This window comes from Danio rerio, chromosome 8 (assembly GCF_052040795.2).
Source record: "Danio rerio strain M-AB ecotype USA chromosome 8, GRCz13ab, whole genome shotgun sequence".
Classification (NCBI taxonomy): domain Eukaryota; kingdom Metazoa; phylum Chordata; class Actinopteri; order Cypriniformes; family Danionidae; genus Danio; species Danio rerio.
Window position 1 is genome coordinate 22,696,577 of NC_141028.1, and position 21,396 is coordinate 22,717,972.

Consider the following 21,396-nt stretch of genomic DNA (forward strand, 5'->3'; position numbering starts at 1 on the left):
TGATCATTTGGTATCAGAAGTGGCTTATATGAAAGGCAAAGGCCTCTAGATTACACATACTTTACCAAAATAAAATATGATCATACCTTGAATTTTAATTATTTAATTAGGAAAGTAAGGTCTAACTTTGCTTAGACAAGTCTCGTCACGTAATCGAAATAATGTACAGTATAGAATATAAAGTCATGCTGCAGAGGAAAAATAATTACTAATGTGTATGACTCACATAAGCTTGGACGATTGCATTTATACATCTCTGCAATGACTCAAAAAACTTATTAATAAAGTCATCTGGAATGGCAAAGAAAGTGTTCTTGCAGGACTCCCCGAGTTCATCAAGATTCTTTGGATTCATCTTCAATGCCTCCTCCTTCATCTTACTCCAGACATTCTCAAAAATGTTCATGTCTGGTGACTGGGCTGGCCAATCCTGGGACACCTTCACCTTCTTTGCTATCAGTGGAGGCTGAAGTATGAGGAGCGCTATTCTGTTAAAGAATTTTCCCTCTCCTGTGGTTTGTAATGTAATGGGCAGCACAAATGTCTTGATACCTCAAGCTGTTGATGTTGCCATCCACTCTGCAGATCTCTCGTATGCCCCCATTCTGAATGTAACTCCAAACCATGATTTTTCCTTCACCAAACTTGACTGATTTCTATGCGAATCTTGGGTCCATTTGGATTCTAAAAGGTCTTTATAAGTATTTGTGATGATTGGGATGCATGTTTATTCATGTTGTGAATTAATCTTGGTGCTCTTAAGTATACAGAGTACTTCCATTACACATTTTTTCCTGTAAAATGCTATATAATAGACTTTGTCATTGTAATTGGTGCTTGATAGTGGTTACGCAGGAAGAGAATGACTCATTTCTCTGCAGAACAAACTTTGAATCACTAAACATTTGAAATGACACTTTTAATCCTGTGAGCACGAGCTGCACAGAACAGGAGAAATGGAAGAAACGAATGAAAGAGCGAACTGAACACTGGCGGTTAGAGGTTTGTTTTGGGTTCAACTTGGCTGAGGAGGAGCGTAACACACCTGACTCTAATCATCCCCCAATCCATTACCCCAGATACAAGATTGCTGGAGCCACGTTTGGAAAAGTATGATTTCAGCTCTGGAAAGGAAGTCAAGTTTTATTTCATTTTAATGGTTCAAAATAGCACGAGCCAGCACAAGGTCCTTTTTCTTTTAAACGTAGGAAGGGGGTGAACGAGTGCAATAGCACTTGTTGAAAGCTCCGCGCGAGTCTCGCCAGGAGCCCCTCATGAGCTCATTGCAGAATGGAGTCAAATTCCAAAACAGACACTAACCAGAGGTACCTGTTAAGCTTCACTCTTTCCATGAAACGCTTGCTTTTCGGACACCCAGTAATCACAAACCACGATGATTTCCTACTAAAAATTGATTCGTAGGAAGGAAATAAGTGTAATATGAAACACCTTCTGTTTCATTTAATATAGAGATGGACAGCAATGTAAAATGATGACTCGCAACTATTGACCAAAAGTTTGGAAAATTTGTTTTTTAAAAATTTAAATGGCAATAATGTAAAATATTTTATACTTTAAAAGAATAGTAAGGGTAAAATGTATTCCAATGATGGCAAATATTTGTCCCCATGTTGTCTAGTCCCACTGGTGTAGTTTATCATGTCATATGACCCTTCTCTGGTGGTTGTGTGGAGAGACCCACTCTCATATATGTGAAGCGATTTGGGTGTATGGCCATACACAATCAAATGTGCTATATAAAAACACATTATACTCAGAAATCACTATCATTTATTTATGAGGATTCATATATTTACAGTAACTCTGTCTACTTGTTCAACACCCAAAATCTGAATGAATCAGCGCTTATGAGCTGAGTGAATGAATCTGTGAGTTTGTTGATCATGTTAAATGATTATTCAGGAATTGTTTTTCTAACATTTTAATAATCAGTATAATGTCCTTTAGACACTGTTTTTCTACTTTTTAAAAAATCTAAATCAACCCAGTGGCGCAATAGGTAGTGCTGTCATCTCACAGCAAGAAGGTTGCTGGTTCGAGCCTCGACTGGGTCAGTTGGTGTTTCTGTGTGGAGTTTGCATGTTCTCCCTGCGTTCGCAGGTGTTTCCTCCAGGTGCTCCGGTTTCTTCTACAGTCCAAAGACATGCGGTACAGATGAATTGGGTAAGCTAAATTGTCCATAGTGTATGAGTGTGTGTGGATGTTTCCAAGAGATGGGTTGCGGCTGGAAGGGCATCCGCTGTGTAAAAACGTGCTGGATAAGTTGGCGGTTTATTCTGCTGTGGCAACCCTGAATTAATAAAGGGACTAAGCCGAAAAGAAAATGAATGAATGAATGAACGAATCACTTACATTTCAAATGTATCTGTCACGTGATTCTTTAGAAATTATATTAATTTACTGTATATTATTATATTAATACTGTAATTAAATTAACAGTATAATATAAACATATTCCGTAGTTTTTTGTCCTACATGAAAATGTAAAATTTTAATGATTCGTCTGAGTGAACAAGTATGAATAACTTGATTCAAACTCTTGAGTGAATCAGCAAATCGTGAATCACAATCCTTTAGAACCCACTCTTCAAATATATTAATAGCCAATCACTGCAATATCAATAATCTAGACAGTAAACGGTATTTTTTCTGCTTTTTTTATCATAATGAGTTTTTGAACTATGTAGTTCCGAATGAATCGGTTGATTCAGCAACTTCTGGTAATATGATGCAACAAAAACGACCAGAGATTCAATCACGATCAAATGAATCAACCTTATGATTTACTGTATGAGATTCCGGTACAGATGTAGGAAATAAGAACTTACGGAAAGATTTCCACTGATTTATAAGGGTTCAGTAATCCAACAAGAGGCAGAGAGCGAAAGCCTTGATGTGGTGCTATTTTTATGACCTTTAGTCATAGATTGAGCCGCTAACAGCTCAAGTCCCTGAAGCCTGAAGCAGACTTCCTCCGAAACTACAGTTCTCCAGTCCAAAGAAAACAGCATGGCCTCGGGAGTCGCTCGAACTGCAGCTCGCAGACCCGAGGAAACCCGGCGCGATTCACGAGTCTCCGGAGGAAAATTTTAATTACAGCCCGAGCTGATGTTGGCCGGAGGATGAGGACACCAGCACTGCCATACCAGTGAAAACACGGCATCTGAACATATGCTGAGGCCAGCTCACAACGTAAACACATGGTATGCTGAGGTAAACAAATGTGCTGTTCTGTAAACCTGCCATTACCGACTGTAAACATTAATATGTACCACAGAGCAATTCTGTTTTGACCATAATCATTTGTCAAATGTCATCACACAAGCCCGAGGTCATTTAGGGGAAAGGAGAGCTGAAATTAATAGCAAGTAGATTATAAAACTTGTTTGTTTTACGTTTCATGTTTTGGTTTGTTTGTAACAATACAATATGGTTTTATTAATAGTTTTATAAACAATTAAAATAAATTATTAATGGTTAATGCATATAATAAAACGTTGCTGTGGATCCATTTAATAATATTACCAAAGACAACTTTTTATTTTAACAAGATGTCTTAGTATTAAGTCAACAGTTTGCTCATTAACTCTATACAAACATAATGCACATTTTTATTGATCAAACTGAAGTATTGAGAAAGATTTTTCTTTATCTATTCAAAACACACTGTTTAATCCCATCTTTCAGTGTATCTTTATTTGTCTTACTAAATTTTAAAAGTTGTTTTAAACTTGTGAGACTTTTTTTCTAGCCACAGTTTAGTCAGTATTTATATTCCAGTATAATATAGTCCTAATCTTTTTATTTAAGTATTTATTAACAATTTGTTCCTTCAAACCTGTAAATAGGTCTATAATAGGTCTTGTAAGCATCATGAAAGTTAAATGTTTGTACATAATACAAACATGACAAAAATGATCATACTTATTATAATAATTAGCCAGAAAATTGTCTTTTATTTAAAATGTTTTCATTTAATATTGTTTATTCATTTATATTGCTTTACTCCATTTATCTTTGGCATAACTTCAAGTCCTTCACAGAACATTGCCTTTAAATACCATGAAAATAAATCATATCTGGTGGCATTTGATTTATTAATTAAAGTTTCACCACTAAATTAAGTTTAAAAATATTTTTTAAAAAGTTTGTCTTACGTGACTGTCAGAGATAAAGATTATATCAAAAACAAAACTAAATGTTCAACCAGCTCAGAATCAATTAATAAAAGTAACAAATAACAATTCATCAAAAATAAATCTAACTTTAAATAGTTGAAGTCAAAATGATTAGCCCCTCTAAATTATTTGCCCCCGTTTATTTTTTCCCCAATTTCTGTTTAACAGAGAAAATATTTTTTTCAACACGTTTCTAAACATAATAGTTTTAATAACTCATTTCTAATAACTGATTCATTTGATCTTTGTCATGATGACAGTAAATAATATTTGACTAGATATTTTTCAAGACACTTCTATACAGCTTAAAGTGACATTTAAAGGCTTAACTAGGTTAACTAGGCAGGTTAGAGTAATTAGGCAAGTTAATGTATAATAATGAACAACAAAAAAATAGCTTCAAGGGGCTAATAAGTTTGACCTTAAAATGTTTTTTAAAAAATTAAAACTGCTTTTATTCTAGCCTTAATAAAACAAATAAGAAAAGATAAAAATATTATCAGAAAGAAGAAAAAATATTATCAGACATACTGTGAAAATTTCCTTAATTTCCTCTGTTAAACATAATTTGGGTAATATTTAAAAAGAAAAAAAATCAAATGGGGGCTAATAATTCTGACTTCAACTGTATATACATGCATGCATTAATATATGCTGAAGGTGGTCAGTTTTCTTCCATCCATACACTGAGAGCTGCAGAAGGCTGAATTGTGATTGTTTTGATCAAATCTATTTAGACTTGCAGGTTCAAAGTGATTTCTTTCTCCTCAGTTGCTCTCTAGCTGTGCTTATGAATTTAATATCTCGATTTACAGTACGTGATGCGAAGGTCTTGTAAAAGCATGCGGCAGTAATGGGCTCCAGATGTCTTCACAAAGGACTGCAACTCTCCAAGGACTCTCCTCTCCGCAATATGATCACAATCAGGTCACTTTTCTATTGGGGGACTTTGGGAGCGAGAGCCGGGCAGTGATGCAGTATATGAAAATGACCACCTCTGCTCACAAATACGAGTGTATGTGGTGAGTTTTTCTTACATTTAAACAGGCGGATGCTTTTATCTACTGCATTTAAACATATACCATACATTTATCAGTTCATGCATTCCCTTGGAATCGAACCTGTGATATCGGTGTTGCTTACACTGTGCTCTGTTTCTAATCAATATAACATAGCTTATATAGTTGCATCATTTATTATATTTCCATTGCAAAAACAGTCCAATAATAATTAAAGGTTTACACTGTCATACTTGCAATTTAGTGTTCAGCATATATAAGTACACCCCTCACAAATCTATCTTTTAAATAAATAATTTTAATAGGAAGCTGTACAATATTATATTTGTGCATCTACATTAGATTAGTTAGTACCGAAGCCAATATCTAACAAAATAACTTATAATAACGGTCCAAAAACTAGTACAGCCAAATTTATATGTTATAGAAAAATGTTAAATACAAACTTATGAAGAGGAAAAATCAAAAGATGAAAAAAAATCTAAAAAATTAAGTTGAAATTTTGTAGTTTGTAATTTTTTTTTTGCAATATTTAGCTTGAAATTATTTGTATTATCTTTCAGTTTGTCAATATGTTTGGTGACAAAAATTTTATTTTTTATAAATATATCTGTTTAATAAATTTGTTTTGTTTAAATGCACCAAAATACATTGCCTATATTCGCTGAGGAATGGATAACAATATTTATTTCAAAATGGGATGTACTAAATTATACTGAGCACTGTATATTTATAACAAATTTCTGTTTGACAAGATTACTTACTATCTTCTGGCTTAGTTTCTAATCTATAAAGGGTCGCCACTGCAAAATAAACCGCCAATTACTTTGGCATATGTTTAATGCAGCAGATGAATAACTATTTTCAATAATATTAATATTACGAAATTATCATATGAGTAGTATTGTTTAAGGATCATGTGAGACTGAAGACTAAAGTACTGCCTGTTGACAGATTAGCTTTGCATTACAGGCATAAAAAAAAATCTTAAAACAAAAAAATACAATTATTGTCTCGTTTAATGCATTTTATTTCTAAATGCAGTCTTTGTGTACATTAAAGGGCACCTATGGTGTAAAATCTACTTTTAAAGCTGTTTGGACAGACATGTGTGTAGATAAAGTGTATAGACTGTCTTACTGAGATTATATAAACACACCTAGTCCATTTTTTTTTTTTCAAATTTAACAACATAAAAATGCTGGACTAATTGGAGCGGTTTTCAGATCGACCGCAACTTGACGTAGGAGTGCGGTCCCCCCGCCCAACAAAAGTTAATTGACAGGCTCGCGTTAACATGTCTCCGTAGTAACACATATAATCATATCAGCAAGACCAGATGTGCGCAAAGCAACAGGGAATAAAATGCCTGTTCAGTTTGCTGGGATCAACAATCATCATCAAATGTGATCAAGAGTGAGTTTTACAAGTTTAAAATGTTTTAATACAGTGCATGTGTGTAATGAATTACAGCGATTTACTTCAGCTTTACTTTATCAGCACAGCCGTGTGTCAGTACAATTATCGAGGAAGACGCTTCAATCGTGGTTTGTGGACTTTAAATCAGGTTTATTTTGTACATTAACATAACAGATATCCATACTGCGAAGCATGTCCATGCGTGCAAAAAGAGTGCGCAGCTAAACGCGTGTGCTGTGTGTGTGTGTGTGTGTGTCTGCGCTATGTCTGTCTGTCTGCACTATGTGTGTGTGTCCTCGCCATGTGTGTGCATGAACTTTGAAACAACATCAAGTGTGTGGCTTGTGGTTGCAACTTAAAAAAAATGCATTAAATAATCATTGGTAAAGTTCTTATTTTAGTATTTTTCCCAACGCGACGTAAGATCTGCTTCCTGAGGCAGCCGAGGGCGGCAATTGAGGCATATTGCTGACAGTCACGTTGGAACAGCTATAATAAATAATCTGATGGGTGTTTTGAGCTGAAACTTTACAGACACATTCTGGGGACACAAAAGATCTTAAATCTGGAAAAAGGGGTAACCTAGGTGCCCTTCAAAATATTTTGGGGTTAAAAATCTATTAAACGCTGTTATTTTGAACTTTTATTCATTAAAAATATCCTGAAAATTGTTTTATTGTGAAATATAATAGCAATGCTATTTATTAATTTTTTATTTTTTCATGACTTTTGCTGCTATTCTTGTGTCTACTGATATTCTTGTCTTTGTCCTTTTTTTGTTTTTGTTTTATGTTCACTAAAACCAACAAACAAAGACTAACAAAAAATAAATAAAATGAATATTTTTATTAATATTAGCTTTACATCAGAGGGAATTTCTTTTAAAAGTTAAAAAAGGGAAAAATGTTCAAATAATTTACATGTGCTCTTAAATTGCATTTTTGAATGAATAAATGCAGCCTTGAAGACTTCTTTCAAAACCAGTCTGACAAACTTTTGAACTCCCTGATTATCTTTATTGATTTGAGAAAAAAAGAAACAATGTAAGCGGAGCTGCAGAGCTTAACCAATTCACTGATGGCCATTTCATCAGTTTCTTTTACTGTTTGGCTTTATGAATGTTTTTATTAGAGTTTTTGTCAATAAACTTTACAATAACAAATGAAAAGAAAGAATAAATCCTCTGTCATCGGCTCCCGGGTAATGCCTGGAGCAAAGATGACAACGTTCAGGAGCCAGAAAGAATCAAACTCTCAGGGCAGCAGTGGTGAATGAGCTTTTAAAGAGGAGGCCGGACTGAACTAAAGTCTCTGCTTTCATGCTTCAGTTACTGCTGTGCTGCTGACTGTAGGCTCACTTACTGTCACTCATCAGCACTGTTTCAGCTAAACTCTTTCCCATGTACGGAAACCCTGGAAAAGTCAACAGTATCAGCTGAACACTTGCAGTTAAATGATAATTAGAGTTATGAAATACCAGTAGTTCACATCAAATTGTGTAAAATGTGTTCCCCTTTTACCTGAAGACTAACGTTTATGTAATCAAAAGGAGGGACCATATCAGTATAACAGGCATGTGTTATTATAGCAGGCAGTTTATGACATCATCTTCTGCAGTTTTACCAATCACAGATTGTCATTCATGTGGTGCATGACCAGAGTGCACGTGAATGGGCTAAAAACATTAACTAATGCCCAGCCAGCATTTTTAGGTTGTAAAAACTTCCCTTAATGTTCCCATTTGGTTAATATTTTGTTCTTAGTAAGAACACTGAAAATATCCAGTTTTTTAGACAATTTTTTTGTTTAATAATGTTATTCAAAGGATCTTCATAACATTTCAGTCTATCATTCATTCATTCATTCATTTTGCTTCGGCTTAGTCGGCTTAGAGGTCACCACAGCCCAATGAACTGCCAACTTATACAGCATGAAAATATATACAGCAGACACCATTTTTGGTTGACTATCCCGTTAATTTAAATATTTCTTTCATTTTCCTTTAGCAGAATGAACTGCCAATCTTTCCAGCATAGGTTTTACACAGCGGATGCCCTTCCAGCTGCAACCAAGTGTTGGGTAACACCCATACAAGCTTATTTTCACACTCACACACACACACTCATACACTGACCAATTTAGTTTATTTAGTTCACGTGTAGCGCATGTCTATGGACTGTAGGGGAAACCGAAGCACCCAGAGGAAACCCACGCAAAAACAGTGAGAAAATGCAAACTCCACACAGAAAGGCCAACTGACCCAGCCAGGACTCGAACAAGTGACCTTCTATCTTTGAGGCGACAGTGCTATCCACTGAGCCACCGTGTCGCCTTCTATTATTCATTTAAAACATTATTAGAACATTCCTTGCACAATATATTAATGTTCTAAGAGCATTTCCTTAAACTGTTCTCAGGAAGTTATAAAAAGATTATTGTGGAAGGTTCTTGGAATGTTCAAACTTCCATTTTTTTGGTTATAACATTATTGAGAATATAATTATTTTAATATATATATAAATAAATTGATCAAAATTATTGATAAATATTGTACAATTATTTAACAAATAAATTAATAAATAATTATTTAGAATTCATTTATTCATTCGTTTTTTTAGGCTTAGTCCCTTTATTCATCAGAAGTCGCCACAGTGGAATGAACCGCCAACTTATCCTGTAAATGTTTGACGCAGCAGATGCCTTTCCAGCCACAATCCAGTACCTGGGAAACACCCATACTCTCTTGCATTCACACACATACACTATGGCCAATTTAGCTTACTCAATTCACCTAGACCGCATGTCTTTGGACTGTGGGGGAAACCAAAGCCCCCAGAGGAAGAGCATACAAACTCCACACAGAAATGTCAAATGACCCAGCCAGGGCTCAAACCAGCAACCTTCTTGCTGTGAGGAGACAGTCCTTACCACTGAGCCATCTTGTCGCCCTGAATACATATTAATACAAATATATGTTCCTCCAAAAACATTCATTTTATTAATGTTACATGCTACCATTTCACAACTTTTAGTGATCATTATATAATGTTCTGAAAACATTCCCTATCAGCTGGGTAGTTATCGCCATATTTAACCAGTTGATTAATTACTGTAAGAATTGCAAACTGTTATGCAAATGATGCAGTGTACAATTGAACATGCATTCATTTGCATACATTTCTAGCACAAAAATCTGAATATTGGATATTGAATTTTTTGTTTATTTTATTTTGATTATTTTGTTTATTTTAGTTTGTTTATTTTACAAAAGAAACACTTAAGAGAGTGCTTTGGATGTTTTCTTTACAAACTTACTGAGAAAAAAAAACGATTTAAGAAAAACCCAAAAGTTTAAATATCTGCAAATGGACAGATGTTTTTGCTTGCAATGTCTTGCTCTAAACACTGTTTACTTTAAATTACACCTTTTAGCAGAGGAATAATTGTACTCCCTATTAACACAATTAAACACCTGGCCATTTTTTGTTTCTGCAAATGAAATTTTCATCACATAATCCCCCCAGGCCAAGCAAATGGTTCCAAAAGCAAAACTGGGTTACATCATTTGACTGGAAGCATTTAACACGTCCAAACTGTCACTCAAAATGAGTAATGGATCTCATAGCCTTGTCTATTTAGCATACATACATGCCGAACCCAGAGACATGTCATACGAGTCAAAAGCCAGTTTATCAGAGCATTATGTGCACAAAGTGAATCATTTAGTATGTGCTTTTCTGTTCCAGTGGTCTCGGTGCTATAATGAATGTTTCATATTTAGGGATTTGAGTTACATCTACACCAAAGTAGTAAAACTTGCATAGAGAATGTGCCAAAAAAAGGTGTTTAAATAGCACTGTGAATGGGTGAAGGCTGCGCCATCTGGTGGAGGATATAAGAAACAACTTTAAAAAACCGCAGGCCAAAAAGTATAACTTAAAATGATATATTGACATGTTACACAAGATAGAATATAATTAAATAACAATTACTGCATAAAGTTGTAGCATGATTTCCATAGAGAGCAAGACGGGCTTGCAAGGACGTTATCGTCTTTTCTTCTCATTAGAAATTGGTCTGCTTGGTCTCCTCACTTGCCTCCAGATCAGCTGCTATGTTTTCATAAAATCCATGCTTTTCTGCTTTTTCTGCACTTCTGCAAAGGAAGACACAATTAACTTAATGCTGTTCAGTTAAAGCCTCACATTTCACTGAGAATAGACTTTACAGGGGATAGTTCACCCAAAAATGAAAATTCTGTTTTATACCCTTTACTTGTTCAAAACCTGTGCAGAAGAAGATATGTTGAAAAACGCTCGTAGCTGGCTCTCATTAACTGCCAGATTTTTTTTTCCTACACTGTAAAAATGACTGAGTTCCAGACAATTCCTTTATGTTGTCCCAACACAAACCGATTAAGTTACCTTCATGTTAAGTTAAATTCATGAAACAATTAAGTTGTCCCAAAACAAACCCAAGAATTGTGTTGATTCAGCTCATTTTAAATAAGTAATTTGAACAAGAAGCAAAAATCATTCATCTGAGTGTACAATAAAATTTGATGGGTATCAGCAATGAGCATTCTTCAGAATATCTTTTTTTGGTTCAACAGAAGAAAGACACTTGTTAATGTTTACAACCACATAAGTAAGAATAAATGGGGAAGTTATTTCCATTTTTGGAACTATCCTTTTAATAATTAATAAAAGTACTACCTATGACTGGATTACTCTAACTGTAAATTGATCATTTTAAGTTCAACAATATATGAATCGATCATAGGCGTCACAGTGGTGCAGTGGGTATCACGGTCGCCTCACAGCAAGAAGGTCGCTGGTTCGAGCTTCGGCTGGGTCAGTTGGCATTTGTGTGTGGAGTTTGCATGTTCTCCCCTTGTTGGCGTGGGTTTTCTCCGAGTGCTCCGGTTTCCCCCACGGTCCAAAAACATGTGGTACAGGTGAACTGGGTAAGCTAAATTGGTCGTAGTGTATGTGTGTGAATTCAAGAGTGTATAGTTGTTTCCCAGTGTTGGGTTGCGGCTGGAAAGGCATCCTTTGCGTAAAACACATGCAAGATAAGTTGGTGGTTCATTAAGCTGTGGCGGCCCCAGATTAATAAAGGGACTAAGCCGAAAGAAGATTAATGTGTGAACGAATCAATCATGCACAGATAGTTAAATGCAAGCTTAAAGTAAAGTTTGACTATTTATATATATTTTAAACTCTAATTTACTCTTGTCATTTAATTCCACTAATTGTCATTTAATCAATGTTCAGCACCATTATGCTCCAGTCTTTAGTGTCACATGATCCTTTAGAAATTATTCTGATGTGATCTGCTGCTCATTTCTTACCATTACCAGTATTGAAACCATGCTTTAACATGATAATGCAGTGTTAAAGCTCAATAATCTTTTGATTATAAAATAGAATGAACATAGTAAAGATTTCATTTTAACTGAAATCTTGGCATAGGATGATAACAATTTTTAAAGTCAGTCAAAGTTTTAAAACCCCCAAAGTTTTCTGTTATACCATTTTTAAGGTATGAGTAAGATTTTTTATTTATATTCATTTATTTTATTTTTTTTAGGACAACAGTATCTTCAGCAGAAAAGAAATCCATTTTAAATTGTAAAGAAATCAGTGTTTTTGAAACAAATGAAGACAGCAGAAGTCAATGATTCATTTGAACTATTTATTCTGACATGTTTACTGTTCCAAAATATTATAAATCTTAAAAAAAAAAAATATATATATATATATATATATATATATATATATATATATATATATATATATATATATATATATATATATATATATATATATATATATATATATATATATTGTTTCCAAAGGGGCAAAAAGTTGTTTTTAATAGACATTTAAAAGGAATATATTTTAGCAGTAAATACAATACCATGAAACCGTGATATTTTTATCTACGATTATCATACCATCAGAACCTTATACTGGCCCCTGCCTATTGAAATCTTAATGGGCACATTTTTCGGAAAAATACTGTAAGCTATACACTGAAAAAAATTAGTTTGCTGTTTGTTCAAATTACTTATTTAAAATGAGCTGAAACAACACAACTCCTGAGTTTTTTTGTGGAGCAACTTAATTGTTTTATGTTCAATCCACCCACATTTGTAAAAATTAATAAGTTAACTTAATTCTTTCATTTTGTCCTGACACAAATCGATTGTGTTGAACCCAGTATTACAGTAAAACTATATTGGTAATGTCTATATTGTACATTACAGTTTTAACATTAGTATTTCCTGATAATGGCTTTAGGTGTGTTTCTTGGCTGATCTCTCTGGCCTTGACAGTATCTTCAAGTGTACAGTCATAAAACGACAGTAATCATTTTAAAAACCATAAACTCTTCATCAGCATCATGTTGTTAAATTACTTATCAAATTATTAGGAACTGTCACAAATATAAACAACACCTTGAACTATTAAAACGATGATTAAAGCATTTCCATTTAAATGAAACGCACCAACAATTATCAAACCAAAATTCAGGTGTTATATTATCTGTGTAGCTTTTAATGATGACTTCAGGCACTGTAAAAAATTATTGTAAAAAGATTTCAGTTCAGTACTCACTTGTCTTTCTTGAAAAAAAGTCTTTGGATGATGAGGGCAACGAAGACGATAAAGAGAAATCCAACAACGGCTGCCAGTCCCACCAGCCATGGCTGTAATGTGACTTTTCCTGTGTCTGATGTCGCCCGTTGGCCACCTGAGTAACAGTTTAACGCATAAGGTTTTACTATAAAACTTAACACATATACAACTTCATATATATATATATATATATATATATATATATATATATATATATATATATATATATATATATATATATAAATATATAAAAAAAAAAACGGTGCACCCGGAGGAAACCCACGCAAACACAGGCAGAGCATGCTAACTCCACACAAAAACGCCAACTGACCCAGCCAAGGCTCGAACCGGCGACTTTCTTGCTGTGATGTGACAGCAAATCGCATATGGCATACAAAATCATGTTTGCATTTTACATATATAAAAATATATGTCTTATATGAACATATCTGCATCTCATATATTTCAAAATATTGCAAAAATATTTGAATTTAATCATTAGAATTACACATATGTACATGTATGTTCAAATATATTAGTTTAAAATCCAAAGTTACAGTTTACAAAAAAATGTCATCATTTAATCACCCTTTACCTTTTCCAAACCTGTTTGAGTTTCTTTATTCTGTTGAACACAAAATATTATATTATGAAGAAACCTGCAACCTTTGACTTCCATATCCTTGTTTTACCTACTATGGATGTCAATGGTTACTGTTTTCTAGCTTGCTTCTAAATATAATCTTTTAAATTACCATCCGTATAAAGAAACACAAAGGTTTGTAACTTAAATAGTGAGTAAATGTAACATTTTTAGTGTGATCTATCCCTTTTAGAAGTTAAAACTTTACTGAGCAAAATCACAAGAAACCGTAGTACACAGGAAAATCAGCCCTGCGGATGCTAAGTGCAAAAAGAAAGCAAAATGAACAAATTATTTAGAAATGTCTGTAAATGTACTCACCAGCTTGAGCTTGATAAATGCAGGCAGAGAGTATTATGAAGGCAGCGATATTCTTTAGATGAAACATGGTGAATTTACAGTGCAGTCACACTGCCGTCTTCCTCTGTCGTCTGTAAATATGTGAAGGTTTTATTGTGTCCAAAGTACAAAATCCAATAAAGAGAGCAGAGACCGCAGCATGTAACTCCCAGAGTAATTGTGCATGATTATACTTAGATAATGATGTTATGTGCTGTAATGCTGTAAAGACAAATGGACTCTTCAGCAGAACAGAAGGGCATGCCAGTCTAAAGTGCTGAAAAAATATATTAGAGAAAAACTTTATTTACTCTTAAATGAAATAATAGTTACTTTTAGTCTGTGTGTTTGTTTTAAAGTGCTTACTTAAAGGTTTACAAAAATGACAGTCGTTCTTTTCTGGTGAAAACAGAGCAAAAATATCAATGACTCATCCTGCACTAGGCAGATGAATATTTTGTCCAATCAGATTGTGTCTACGATGATAAATCTCCACCCCCTGATATCACATCCTGCCGAATAGCAAATTGTTTTCAATGTGTCCTCCATTTTATATATCCCAACCTCATGTTTCAATTGAAAATGTAGGACAAAAAAAAACATTGATTCCAAAAAAATCTTCATAAGAAGTGTCTTTTAGAAGAAAAGAAAGAAAAACTGTTTGTTAACTATGAATAGATGACACAATGAAAAACAAGCCTTTCATGCTAGCTGTCGCTAACATCAATCTGAATGGAGGATTTAGCAGAAGGCTGGGGTTTGTCTGAAATAACCCAAATAGCTGGTAAGTCTTCGGTGCCCTCCATGAGCTGTAGAATATCCTTGTCTGTGTCCATGTCCTCCAGCTCAGGCATCACCTCTGGTGTCCAGTCTGCCCTAAACTTCTCTCGCCTTTCCCAGGGAAACTCCTGCTCCTCCACAGGCTGCTCTCCAAACAGGTAATCTACAATATTGAAAGAGTGCAAATGTTGGTCAAATGTTGGCTTGAATTGAGTTTTTGGGGTTATTTATAGACTGCTGACAGTAATTTTTGAACCTGAACTACAAAATCTGTTTTAAATTGCACAGGTATATTTTTGGCAATAGATCCAAAACATGTTGTATGGGTCAAAAGGATTTTCCTTTTATGCCAAAATATAGCACATTGAGTGAAGATCATGATCCATAGGGATATTTTGTTAATGTCCTAGGCTACTGTATATATATATATATATATATATATATATATATATATATATATATATATATATATATATATATATATACACACACACACACACACACACACACACACACACACACACACATATATATATATATATATACACACACACACACACACACACTTGAAGTCAGAATTATTAGCCCCCTTGAATTTTTAGACCGCTTGTTTATTTTTTCCCCAATTTCTGTTTAAAGGAGAGCAATTGTTTTCAACACAATTCTAAACATTATAGTTTTAATAACTCATCTCTAATAACGGATTTATTTTATCTTTGCCATGATGACTGTAAATAATATTTTACTCGATATTTTTCAAGACACTTCTATACAGCTTAAAGTGACATTTAAAGGCTTAACTGGGTTAATTAGGTTAACTAGGCAGGTTAGGGTAATTAGGCAAGTTATTGTATAACAGTGGTTTGTTCTGTAGATTATCGAAAAAAAATATAGCTTAAAGGGGCTAATCATTTTGTCCCTAAAATTGTGTTTAAAAAATTTAAAACTGCTTTTATTCTAACCTAAATAAAACAAATAAGACTTTTCAGACATACTGTGAAAATTTCCTTGCTCTGTTAAACATAATTTGGAAAATATTTAAAAAAGAAGAAAAAAAATTGAAGGGGCTAATAATTCTGACTTCAACTGTATTGTAAATAAACATATGCTTAAATAAGTATAATTTTTTTGGAGCTTTTGGCATTGCCACCTTTTCATTTGAGTACTTGTTTGGCTGAGCACCCAGTTGAGATTGATGTGCGTGCTTTTGTTAAATTATTTCTACTGTAAATAGAATACATTACAGTACAATACAATACAGAATACAAATACTTGCTATATGAAACTAAATGAGATTGAATTGTTTTTAACTAGCATTTAATTAGTGATGTAATGTGATTGAATGTGGAATGAGGTGGTGGGGTGAGGAAATTGTTTCACACTGAGGAAGGCATTGAGCTGAAATGTTGGTGTTTTGTATCTCAGAAGAATGTGAAATAAAGAAATATAAAGTAATTATTTAGTGAGTGGGATCATGAGCTTTTGAATTACTGTAAATTACTGTAAATATATCAACATTTAATTTTTTGATTAGTAATATTGCTTGCCAAGAAATTAAAAAGCGATTTTTCTCAATATTGTAATATTTTTTAACCATTAGGTTACAGATTTTTAAACAATTGTAACTCAGCCAAAAATTGTACTATTTCTGTTTTATTTGTTCAGCTTTGAGTTGATTATATTTAGTACAAAAAAAAGACACTTTTTTTGGTTACACTTTATTTTGATGGTCTATTTGAGTATTAGTAGACTGTCTGCTTAATATCTGTTGATTCTGCTCCTTCAACAGACATCTAAATGACTATAAGAAACTTTGCAAGTACATGTCAACTTATACTAACCCCAACCCTAACCACAACCTAACAGTCTACTTAGAGTAGACTCATTTAATCTGATGAGAATTAGTTGGCATGTGGATGCAATGTAACTTAAATTAAACAAACGGACCATCAAAATAAAGTGTCACCCCTTTTATAATATAATATAACTGAGGGCGACATAGTGACTCAGTGGTTAGCATTGTCGCCTGACAGCAAGAAGGTTGCTGGTTTGAGTCCCGGTTGCACCTATTGGCATTTCTGTGTGGAGTTTGCATGTTCTCATGCTCAAGTGGGTTTTCCTCCGGGTGCTCTGGTTTCCCCACAGTCCAAAGACATGCACTGTAAGTGAATTGGATGAACTAAAATTGCCACAGTGTATGAGTGTGAATGTTTGTGTGTATGGTTGTTTCCCAGTGCTGTGTTGCAGCTGGAAGGGCATCTGCTGTGTAAAAAATATGTTGATAAATACAGGACTAAGCTAGATGAAAATGAATGAATTAATATAACTGAGGAGAATAATGACACCCTAAGACATAAGCTACTCCCATCATTTAAAATAAGGTATAACCTAAACAGCACAACACACTAAATGTTCTACCATCTTATTAGAAACATTTATAAGGATATAAATTGTGCTTTCATGTTGTAAAGACCAAAGATCAACTGTAAACATTACATGACAATTTAAAACAGCAATCTTTTTTTGTGTGTAGTTTTACAAAATTTGACATATTTTTCATTCATTTTCTTTTCGGCTTAGTCCCTTTATTAATTCGGGGTCGCCACAGCTGAATGAACCGCCAACTTATCCAGCACGTGTTTTACGCAGCAGATGCCCTTCCAGCTGCAACCCATCTCTAGAAAACATCCATATACACTAATTCACACTCTTACACTACAGACAATTTAGCTTACCCAATTCACCTGTACCACATGTCTTTCGCTGTGGAGAAACTGGAGCACCCGGAGGAAACCCTAGCAAATGCAGGGAGAACATGCAAACTCCACACAGAAACACCAGCTGACCCAGCCTAGGCTCGAACCAGGGACTTTCTTGCTATGAGGCGACAGCGCTACCTACTGCGCCACTGCGTCACCTTTGACATTACATATAATTTAATCTTTTAACTATTAGTCTGTTGTCTTGCATACTGTAGCACATGCAAAGCTACTTTCTTTGTTTTCAAACTGTACATCTTATCAGGCATTCTCTGGAAATCAGCCTCATAACTATAAGTGCTGAAGTGCAGTTTAGGCTTCACAGGATGATCTCAAGCTGTTGCTCAGCTGGTCTCGAAAATCAGCCAAAAGCTTGGAGAACTGCTCTGACCAGCAAATCATCTTAGACTGCTTTATGTTTCTGGCAAAGAAGTCAAGTGTTCTCTAGTAAAAAGGGGATTTTTTGAACACTGTTTATAGAAAATAAGCCCGCAAATGTGCAAAGAGGATTTGCAGGTCTTTAAGTGGAAAGAGACGGGTGAATGTTTTCTTGTCTCATACCTGCCAGATCATGGATGAGGTCTATGATGAGGTGTCTGATCATGGCGAACAGGGTGACGACGGTCACACTCACAGCCAGCAGCAGATATATCACATGCTTGGGTGGAAGAAACGGATTGTTTTCTTTGGGTTTGTAGTCCTGGAAAAAGTCCTCATGCAGATTATTGCTGTTCTCGTCTAAATCCATAAGTAGCGTTGTTTAGTCCTCTGCGTCAGGGTTAACACCTAATCGATAGCTTGTTTGTTTTCTTTTATTTCCTGTCCATCTGGGTCAAAATAATTAGCAAACATCATTTATTGTTTATTGACTTGAAGCATCATTGTAGGTTAAAGACAATTGCTATTAAATAATACTGTTACAAAGCAATGTCAATACAGTTTAAATGAATAGTTTACCCAAAAATAAAAAATGACCCTTTTTTTACTCTCCCTCATGTGGTTTTTAAACCTTTTAGGTTTCTTTATTTGTGTTAAACATAAAAAAGAAGATATTTTGAAGAATGCTGGTTGCTGCAACCCATCGACTTGCAAAGAAGTAAAATAAATACTATGGAAGTCAATTAGTCCCAGCAACAAGCATTATTCAAAGTATCTAATTTAATTTAGTTTGAAAGGGAAGTAAGTTGGTTCGGATGTGTTCATATTGCATAAATGCTTAGATAAGACCACATCAAACAAATAGCTATGTAATTAAATTAAAAAGTAATAAATATGAAATTATAATTTAGAAAACAGAAATAGTTTGGTATACCCTTATAAAAGATGCTCTAATAATCTTTGTTTAACAACCTTTTTTACCTACAATAATGTTAGTGGTATGCTGATGTTAGTGGTGAAATCTGTATGGTGTTAGTGGTGAAATGGTTCGGTGAACTCTTTAACAGCAATTTTAAATAGACATGAATGGAATTTATTTAAGGGTTAAATTGCATGATTCCATAATAAATTTAATGATCATTTATACAATATATAAATGTTTTGAAGAGTTATGCTCTGCAATGCCACATTTAATTTGACTATATATATGGCAATGAAAACAATAATATTGTAAGATATTACCACAATTGAAGTGAACACTTTGTATTTTAAAAAGGTTGTTTTATTTTTGAGATAAAAAACTTCAGTGTCACATGATCCCTCAGAAATCAGTTTTAACTATTTGAAAGTCTTTACTGACACTTTCAACCAAACTACTGGATTCTTGAAAAATTGAAGTATAATTAATAGAATCAATATTGTAGTTATTCATATTTTTTAATTAATAAATACAGAAAATTCTACCTACCTTTTATTATCTGAAAAAAACATTCAAAACTTTAGCAAAAGTTGAATTGAATCCAATGTTATAATTTTTAAATTCACTTAAAAAAGTGTTGAAAAAGAATAACATTGCATTAACTTTAGTGTGTTTAAAGATTATAACAGTGCATTAACCTCAACTATGGCTTAAGTTTTGAATCTGTTGTTCAGATAATGAAAGGTATGTGGAATTTGTATTATAATATTTATAATAATTAATTAATTCATTTTCTTTTCGGCTAAGTCCCTTTATTAATCTGGGGTTGTCACAGCGGAATGAGCAGGCAACTTACCCAGCACATGTTTTACGCAGTGGGTGCCCTTCCAGCTGCCACCCATCTATGGGAAACATCCATACACACTCATTCACACACATACACTATAGCCAATTTAGTTTATTCTATTCACCTGTACCGCATGTCTTTGGACTGTGGGCGAAAGTGGAGCACCCGGGGAAAACCCATGCAAACGCAGGGAGAACATGCAAACTCCACACAAAATGCCAGCTGAGACTCGAACCAGCGACCTTCTTGCTGTGAGGCAACAGCAATACCTACTGCGCCACTGTGTCGCCCTTAAAATAATAATAGTAAGTGCAAATCAAATGTCCAAGTAGACACTGTACATCAGTAATGTTTATTATTTTGTCTGTAAAGGAAGCTTCATTATAAAATAAAGAAAAAGATTTGATAGTTAAAATGTTTAAAAAAAAAGTAAAAAAAAAATGTATCTGGTTAAATTAAATGGGCTAAATTTTATATTCTTATACTTTCAATATATATATATATATATGTATATATATATATATACATACTTAAAATTGAAAACTCCTTTAAAATGTAAGTTTTCAAGAATAACAACAACAAAAAGTTCAAAATGTAAACATCTAAACCAGAGCTCATTATGTTAATGCACACGTATCTTCTCCTAGTTAAGGCTAAGGTTGGACTAATGATTTACGGCAGGGTTACTGTATATCTGAGCATCAGTATCAGTAGCCGTGTTTATGGTCAGATAATAAATTGTGTACATACCTGTGAAACCCTTTTCCTCATTTTCTTGCTTCCAGTTTGGCTCCCATTTGATGCCGAAATGTCCTCTAGCCGTCGTCCTACTTGCTGCATATCCACAAAATCACAATAAAGGATGTCAGAGAGCGATAGTTTCTCTCAATGAGGGTTTTTCTTTAGTAACAGTGTCAGGAATTCCCTCTGACCTCAAGAACTTTAACAGCATAAGACAACCCAGCTAATGTGCTTAGTGTCGTAAGGAGAAGCCTTGAGCCTGGATTTAGACTTTTCTGTGTATATCGCACAACACCTGTTGATATATTTAACATACTGTACAGTTGTATGAATGACGTCAATGAAAACACAGTCTGTTACAGGAAATGGTTTCCATTGTCAGGGGAAAAAGAATCTTTAGACCATTTTCACTTTCGAAGGTAAAGCATGTTGTCCAAACAAAAAATGCAATAAAACAGTTATATGTCATAAACACATTTTTTCTGTTAAATATTCTACCAAATTTAAAATAAAAATGTTGCATTTAAGGAGTGACAGTGGCTCAGTGGTTAGCACTGTGCCCTCACAGCAAGAAGCTCGCTGGTTCCAGTCCCGGCTGGGTCAGTGGCATTTCTGTGTGGAGTTTGCATACCATGTTCTATGCTTTCCTGCCGGTGCTCTGGTTTCCCCCACAGTCCAAAGACATGCACTCTAGGTGACTTGAATAAATT

At 34.2% G+C, this 21,396-nt stretch overlaps 2 protein-coding genes and 2 long non-coding RNA genes across 9 annotated transcripts; 2 read left to right on the top strand and 2 right to left on the bottom strand.

The window, feature by feature from the left end:
* The first annotated feature begins 992 nt into the window (after positions 1 to 992).
* On the top strand, positions 993 to 15,200 carry LOC147835567 (uncharacterized). 2 transcript variants are annotated; one of them, XR_015497823.1, is made up of 3 exons: positions 993 to 3,234; positions 5,015 to 5,214; positions 15,108 to 15,200. It is a non-coding gene; the product is annotated as an uncharacterized LOC147835567 (long non-coding RNA). The 2 variants fall into 2 exon arrangements; XR_015497824.1 differs by having other exon boundaries at positions 15,163 to 15,200.
* Positions 5,235 to 8,560, top strand: LOC147835568 (uncharacterized). The gene is made up of 2 exons (XR_015497825.1): positions 5,235 to 6,831; positions 7,113 to 8,560. It is a non-coding gene; the product is annotated as an uncharacterized LOC147835568 (long non-coding RNA).
* smim24 (small integral membrane protein 24) lies at positions 9,612 to 14,694 on the bottom strand. Of its 2 annotated transcripts, XM_087263616.1 has the most exons (4): positions 14,629 to 14,694; positions 14,245 to 14,539; positions 13,260 to 13,395; positions 9,612 to 10,792 (listed from the first exon to the last, which is right to left on the bottom strand). In XM_087263616.1, the coding sequence occupies exons 2-4, from the start codon at positions 14,309 to 14,311 to the stop codon at positions 10,702 to 10,704; spliced, it is 294 nt and encodes a 97-aa protein (XP_087119742.1). In that variant the 5' UTR covers positions 14,312 to 14,539; positions 14,629 to 14,694; the 3' UTR covers positions 9,612 to 10,701. The 2 variants fall into 2 exon arrangements, with proteins under 2 accessions (XP_087119742.1, NP_001116743.1); NM_001123271.2 differs by lacking the exon at positions 14,629 to 14,694 and having other exon boundaries at positions 10,008 to 10,792; positions 14,245 to 14,366.
* Positions 14,970 to 20,965, bottom strand: LOC147835569 (uncharacterized). Of its 4 annotated transcripts, XM_087264562.1 has the most exons (5): positions 20,696 to 20,926; positions 20,070 to 20,235; positions 19,955 to 20,000; positions 18,363 to 18,628; positions 14,970 to 15,205 (listed from the first exon to the last, which is right to left on the bottom strand). In XM_087264562.1, exons 4-5 carry the CDS (start codon positions 18,547 to 18,549, stop codon positions 14,970 to 14,972), a joined length of 423 nt encoding a protein of 140 aa, XP_087120688.1. In that variant the 5' UTR covers positions 18,550 to 18,628; positions 19,955 to 20,000; positions 20,070 to 20,235; positions 20,696 to 20,926. The 4 variants fall into 4 exon arrangements, with proteins under 4 accessions (XP_087120688.1, XP_087120687.1, XP_087120686.1 ...); XM_087264561.1 differs by lacking the exon at positions 19,955 to 20,000 and having other exon boundaries at positions 20,696 to 20,965; XM_087264560.1 differs by lacking the exon at positions 19,955 to 20,000 and having other exon boundaries at positions 18,363 to 18,501; positions 20,696 to 20,928.
* Between the last annotated feature and the right edge of the window lie 431 nt (positions 20,966 to 21,396).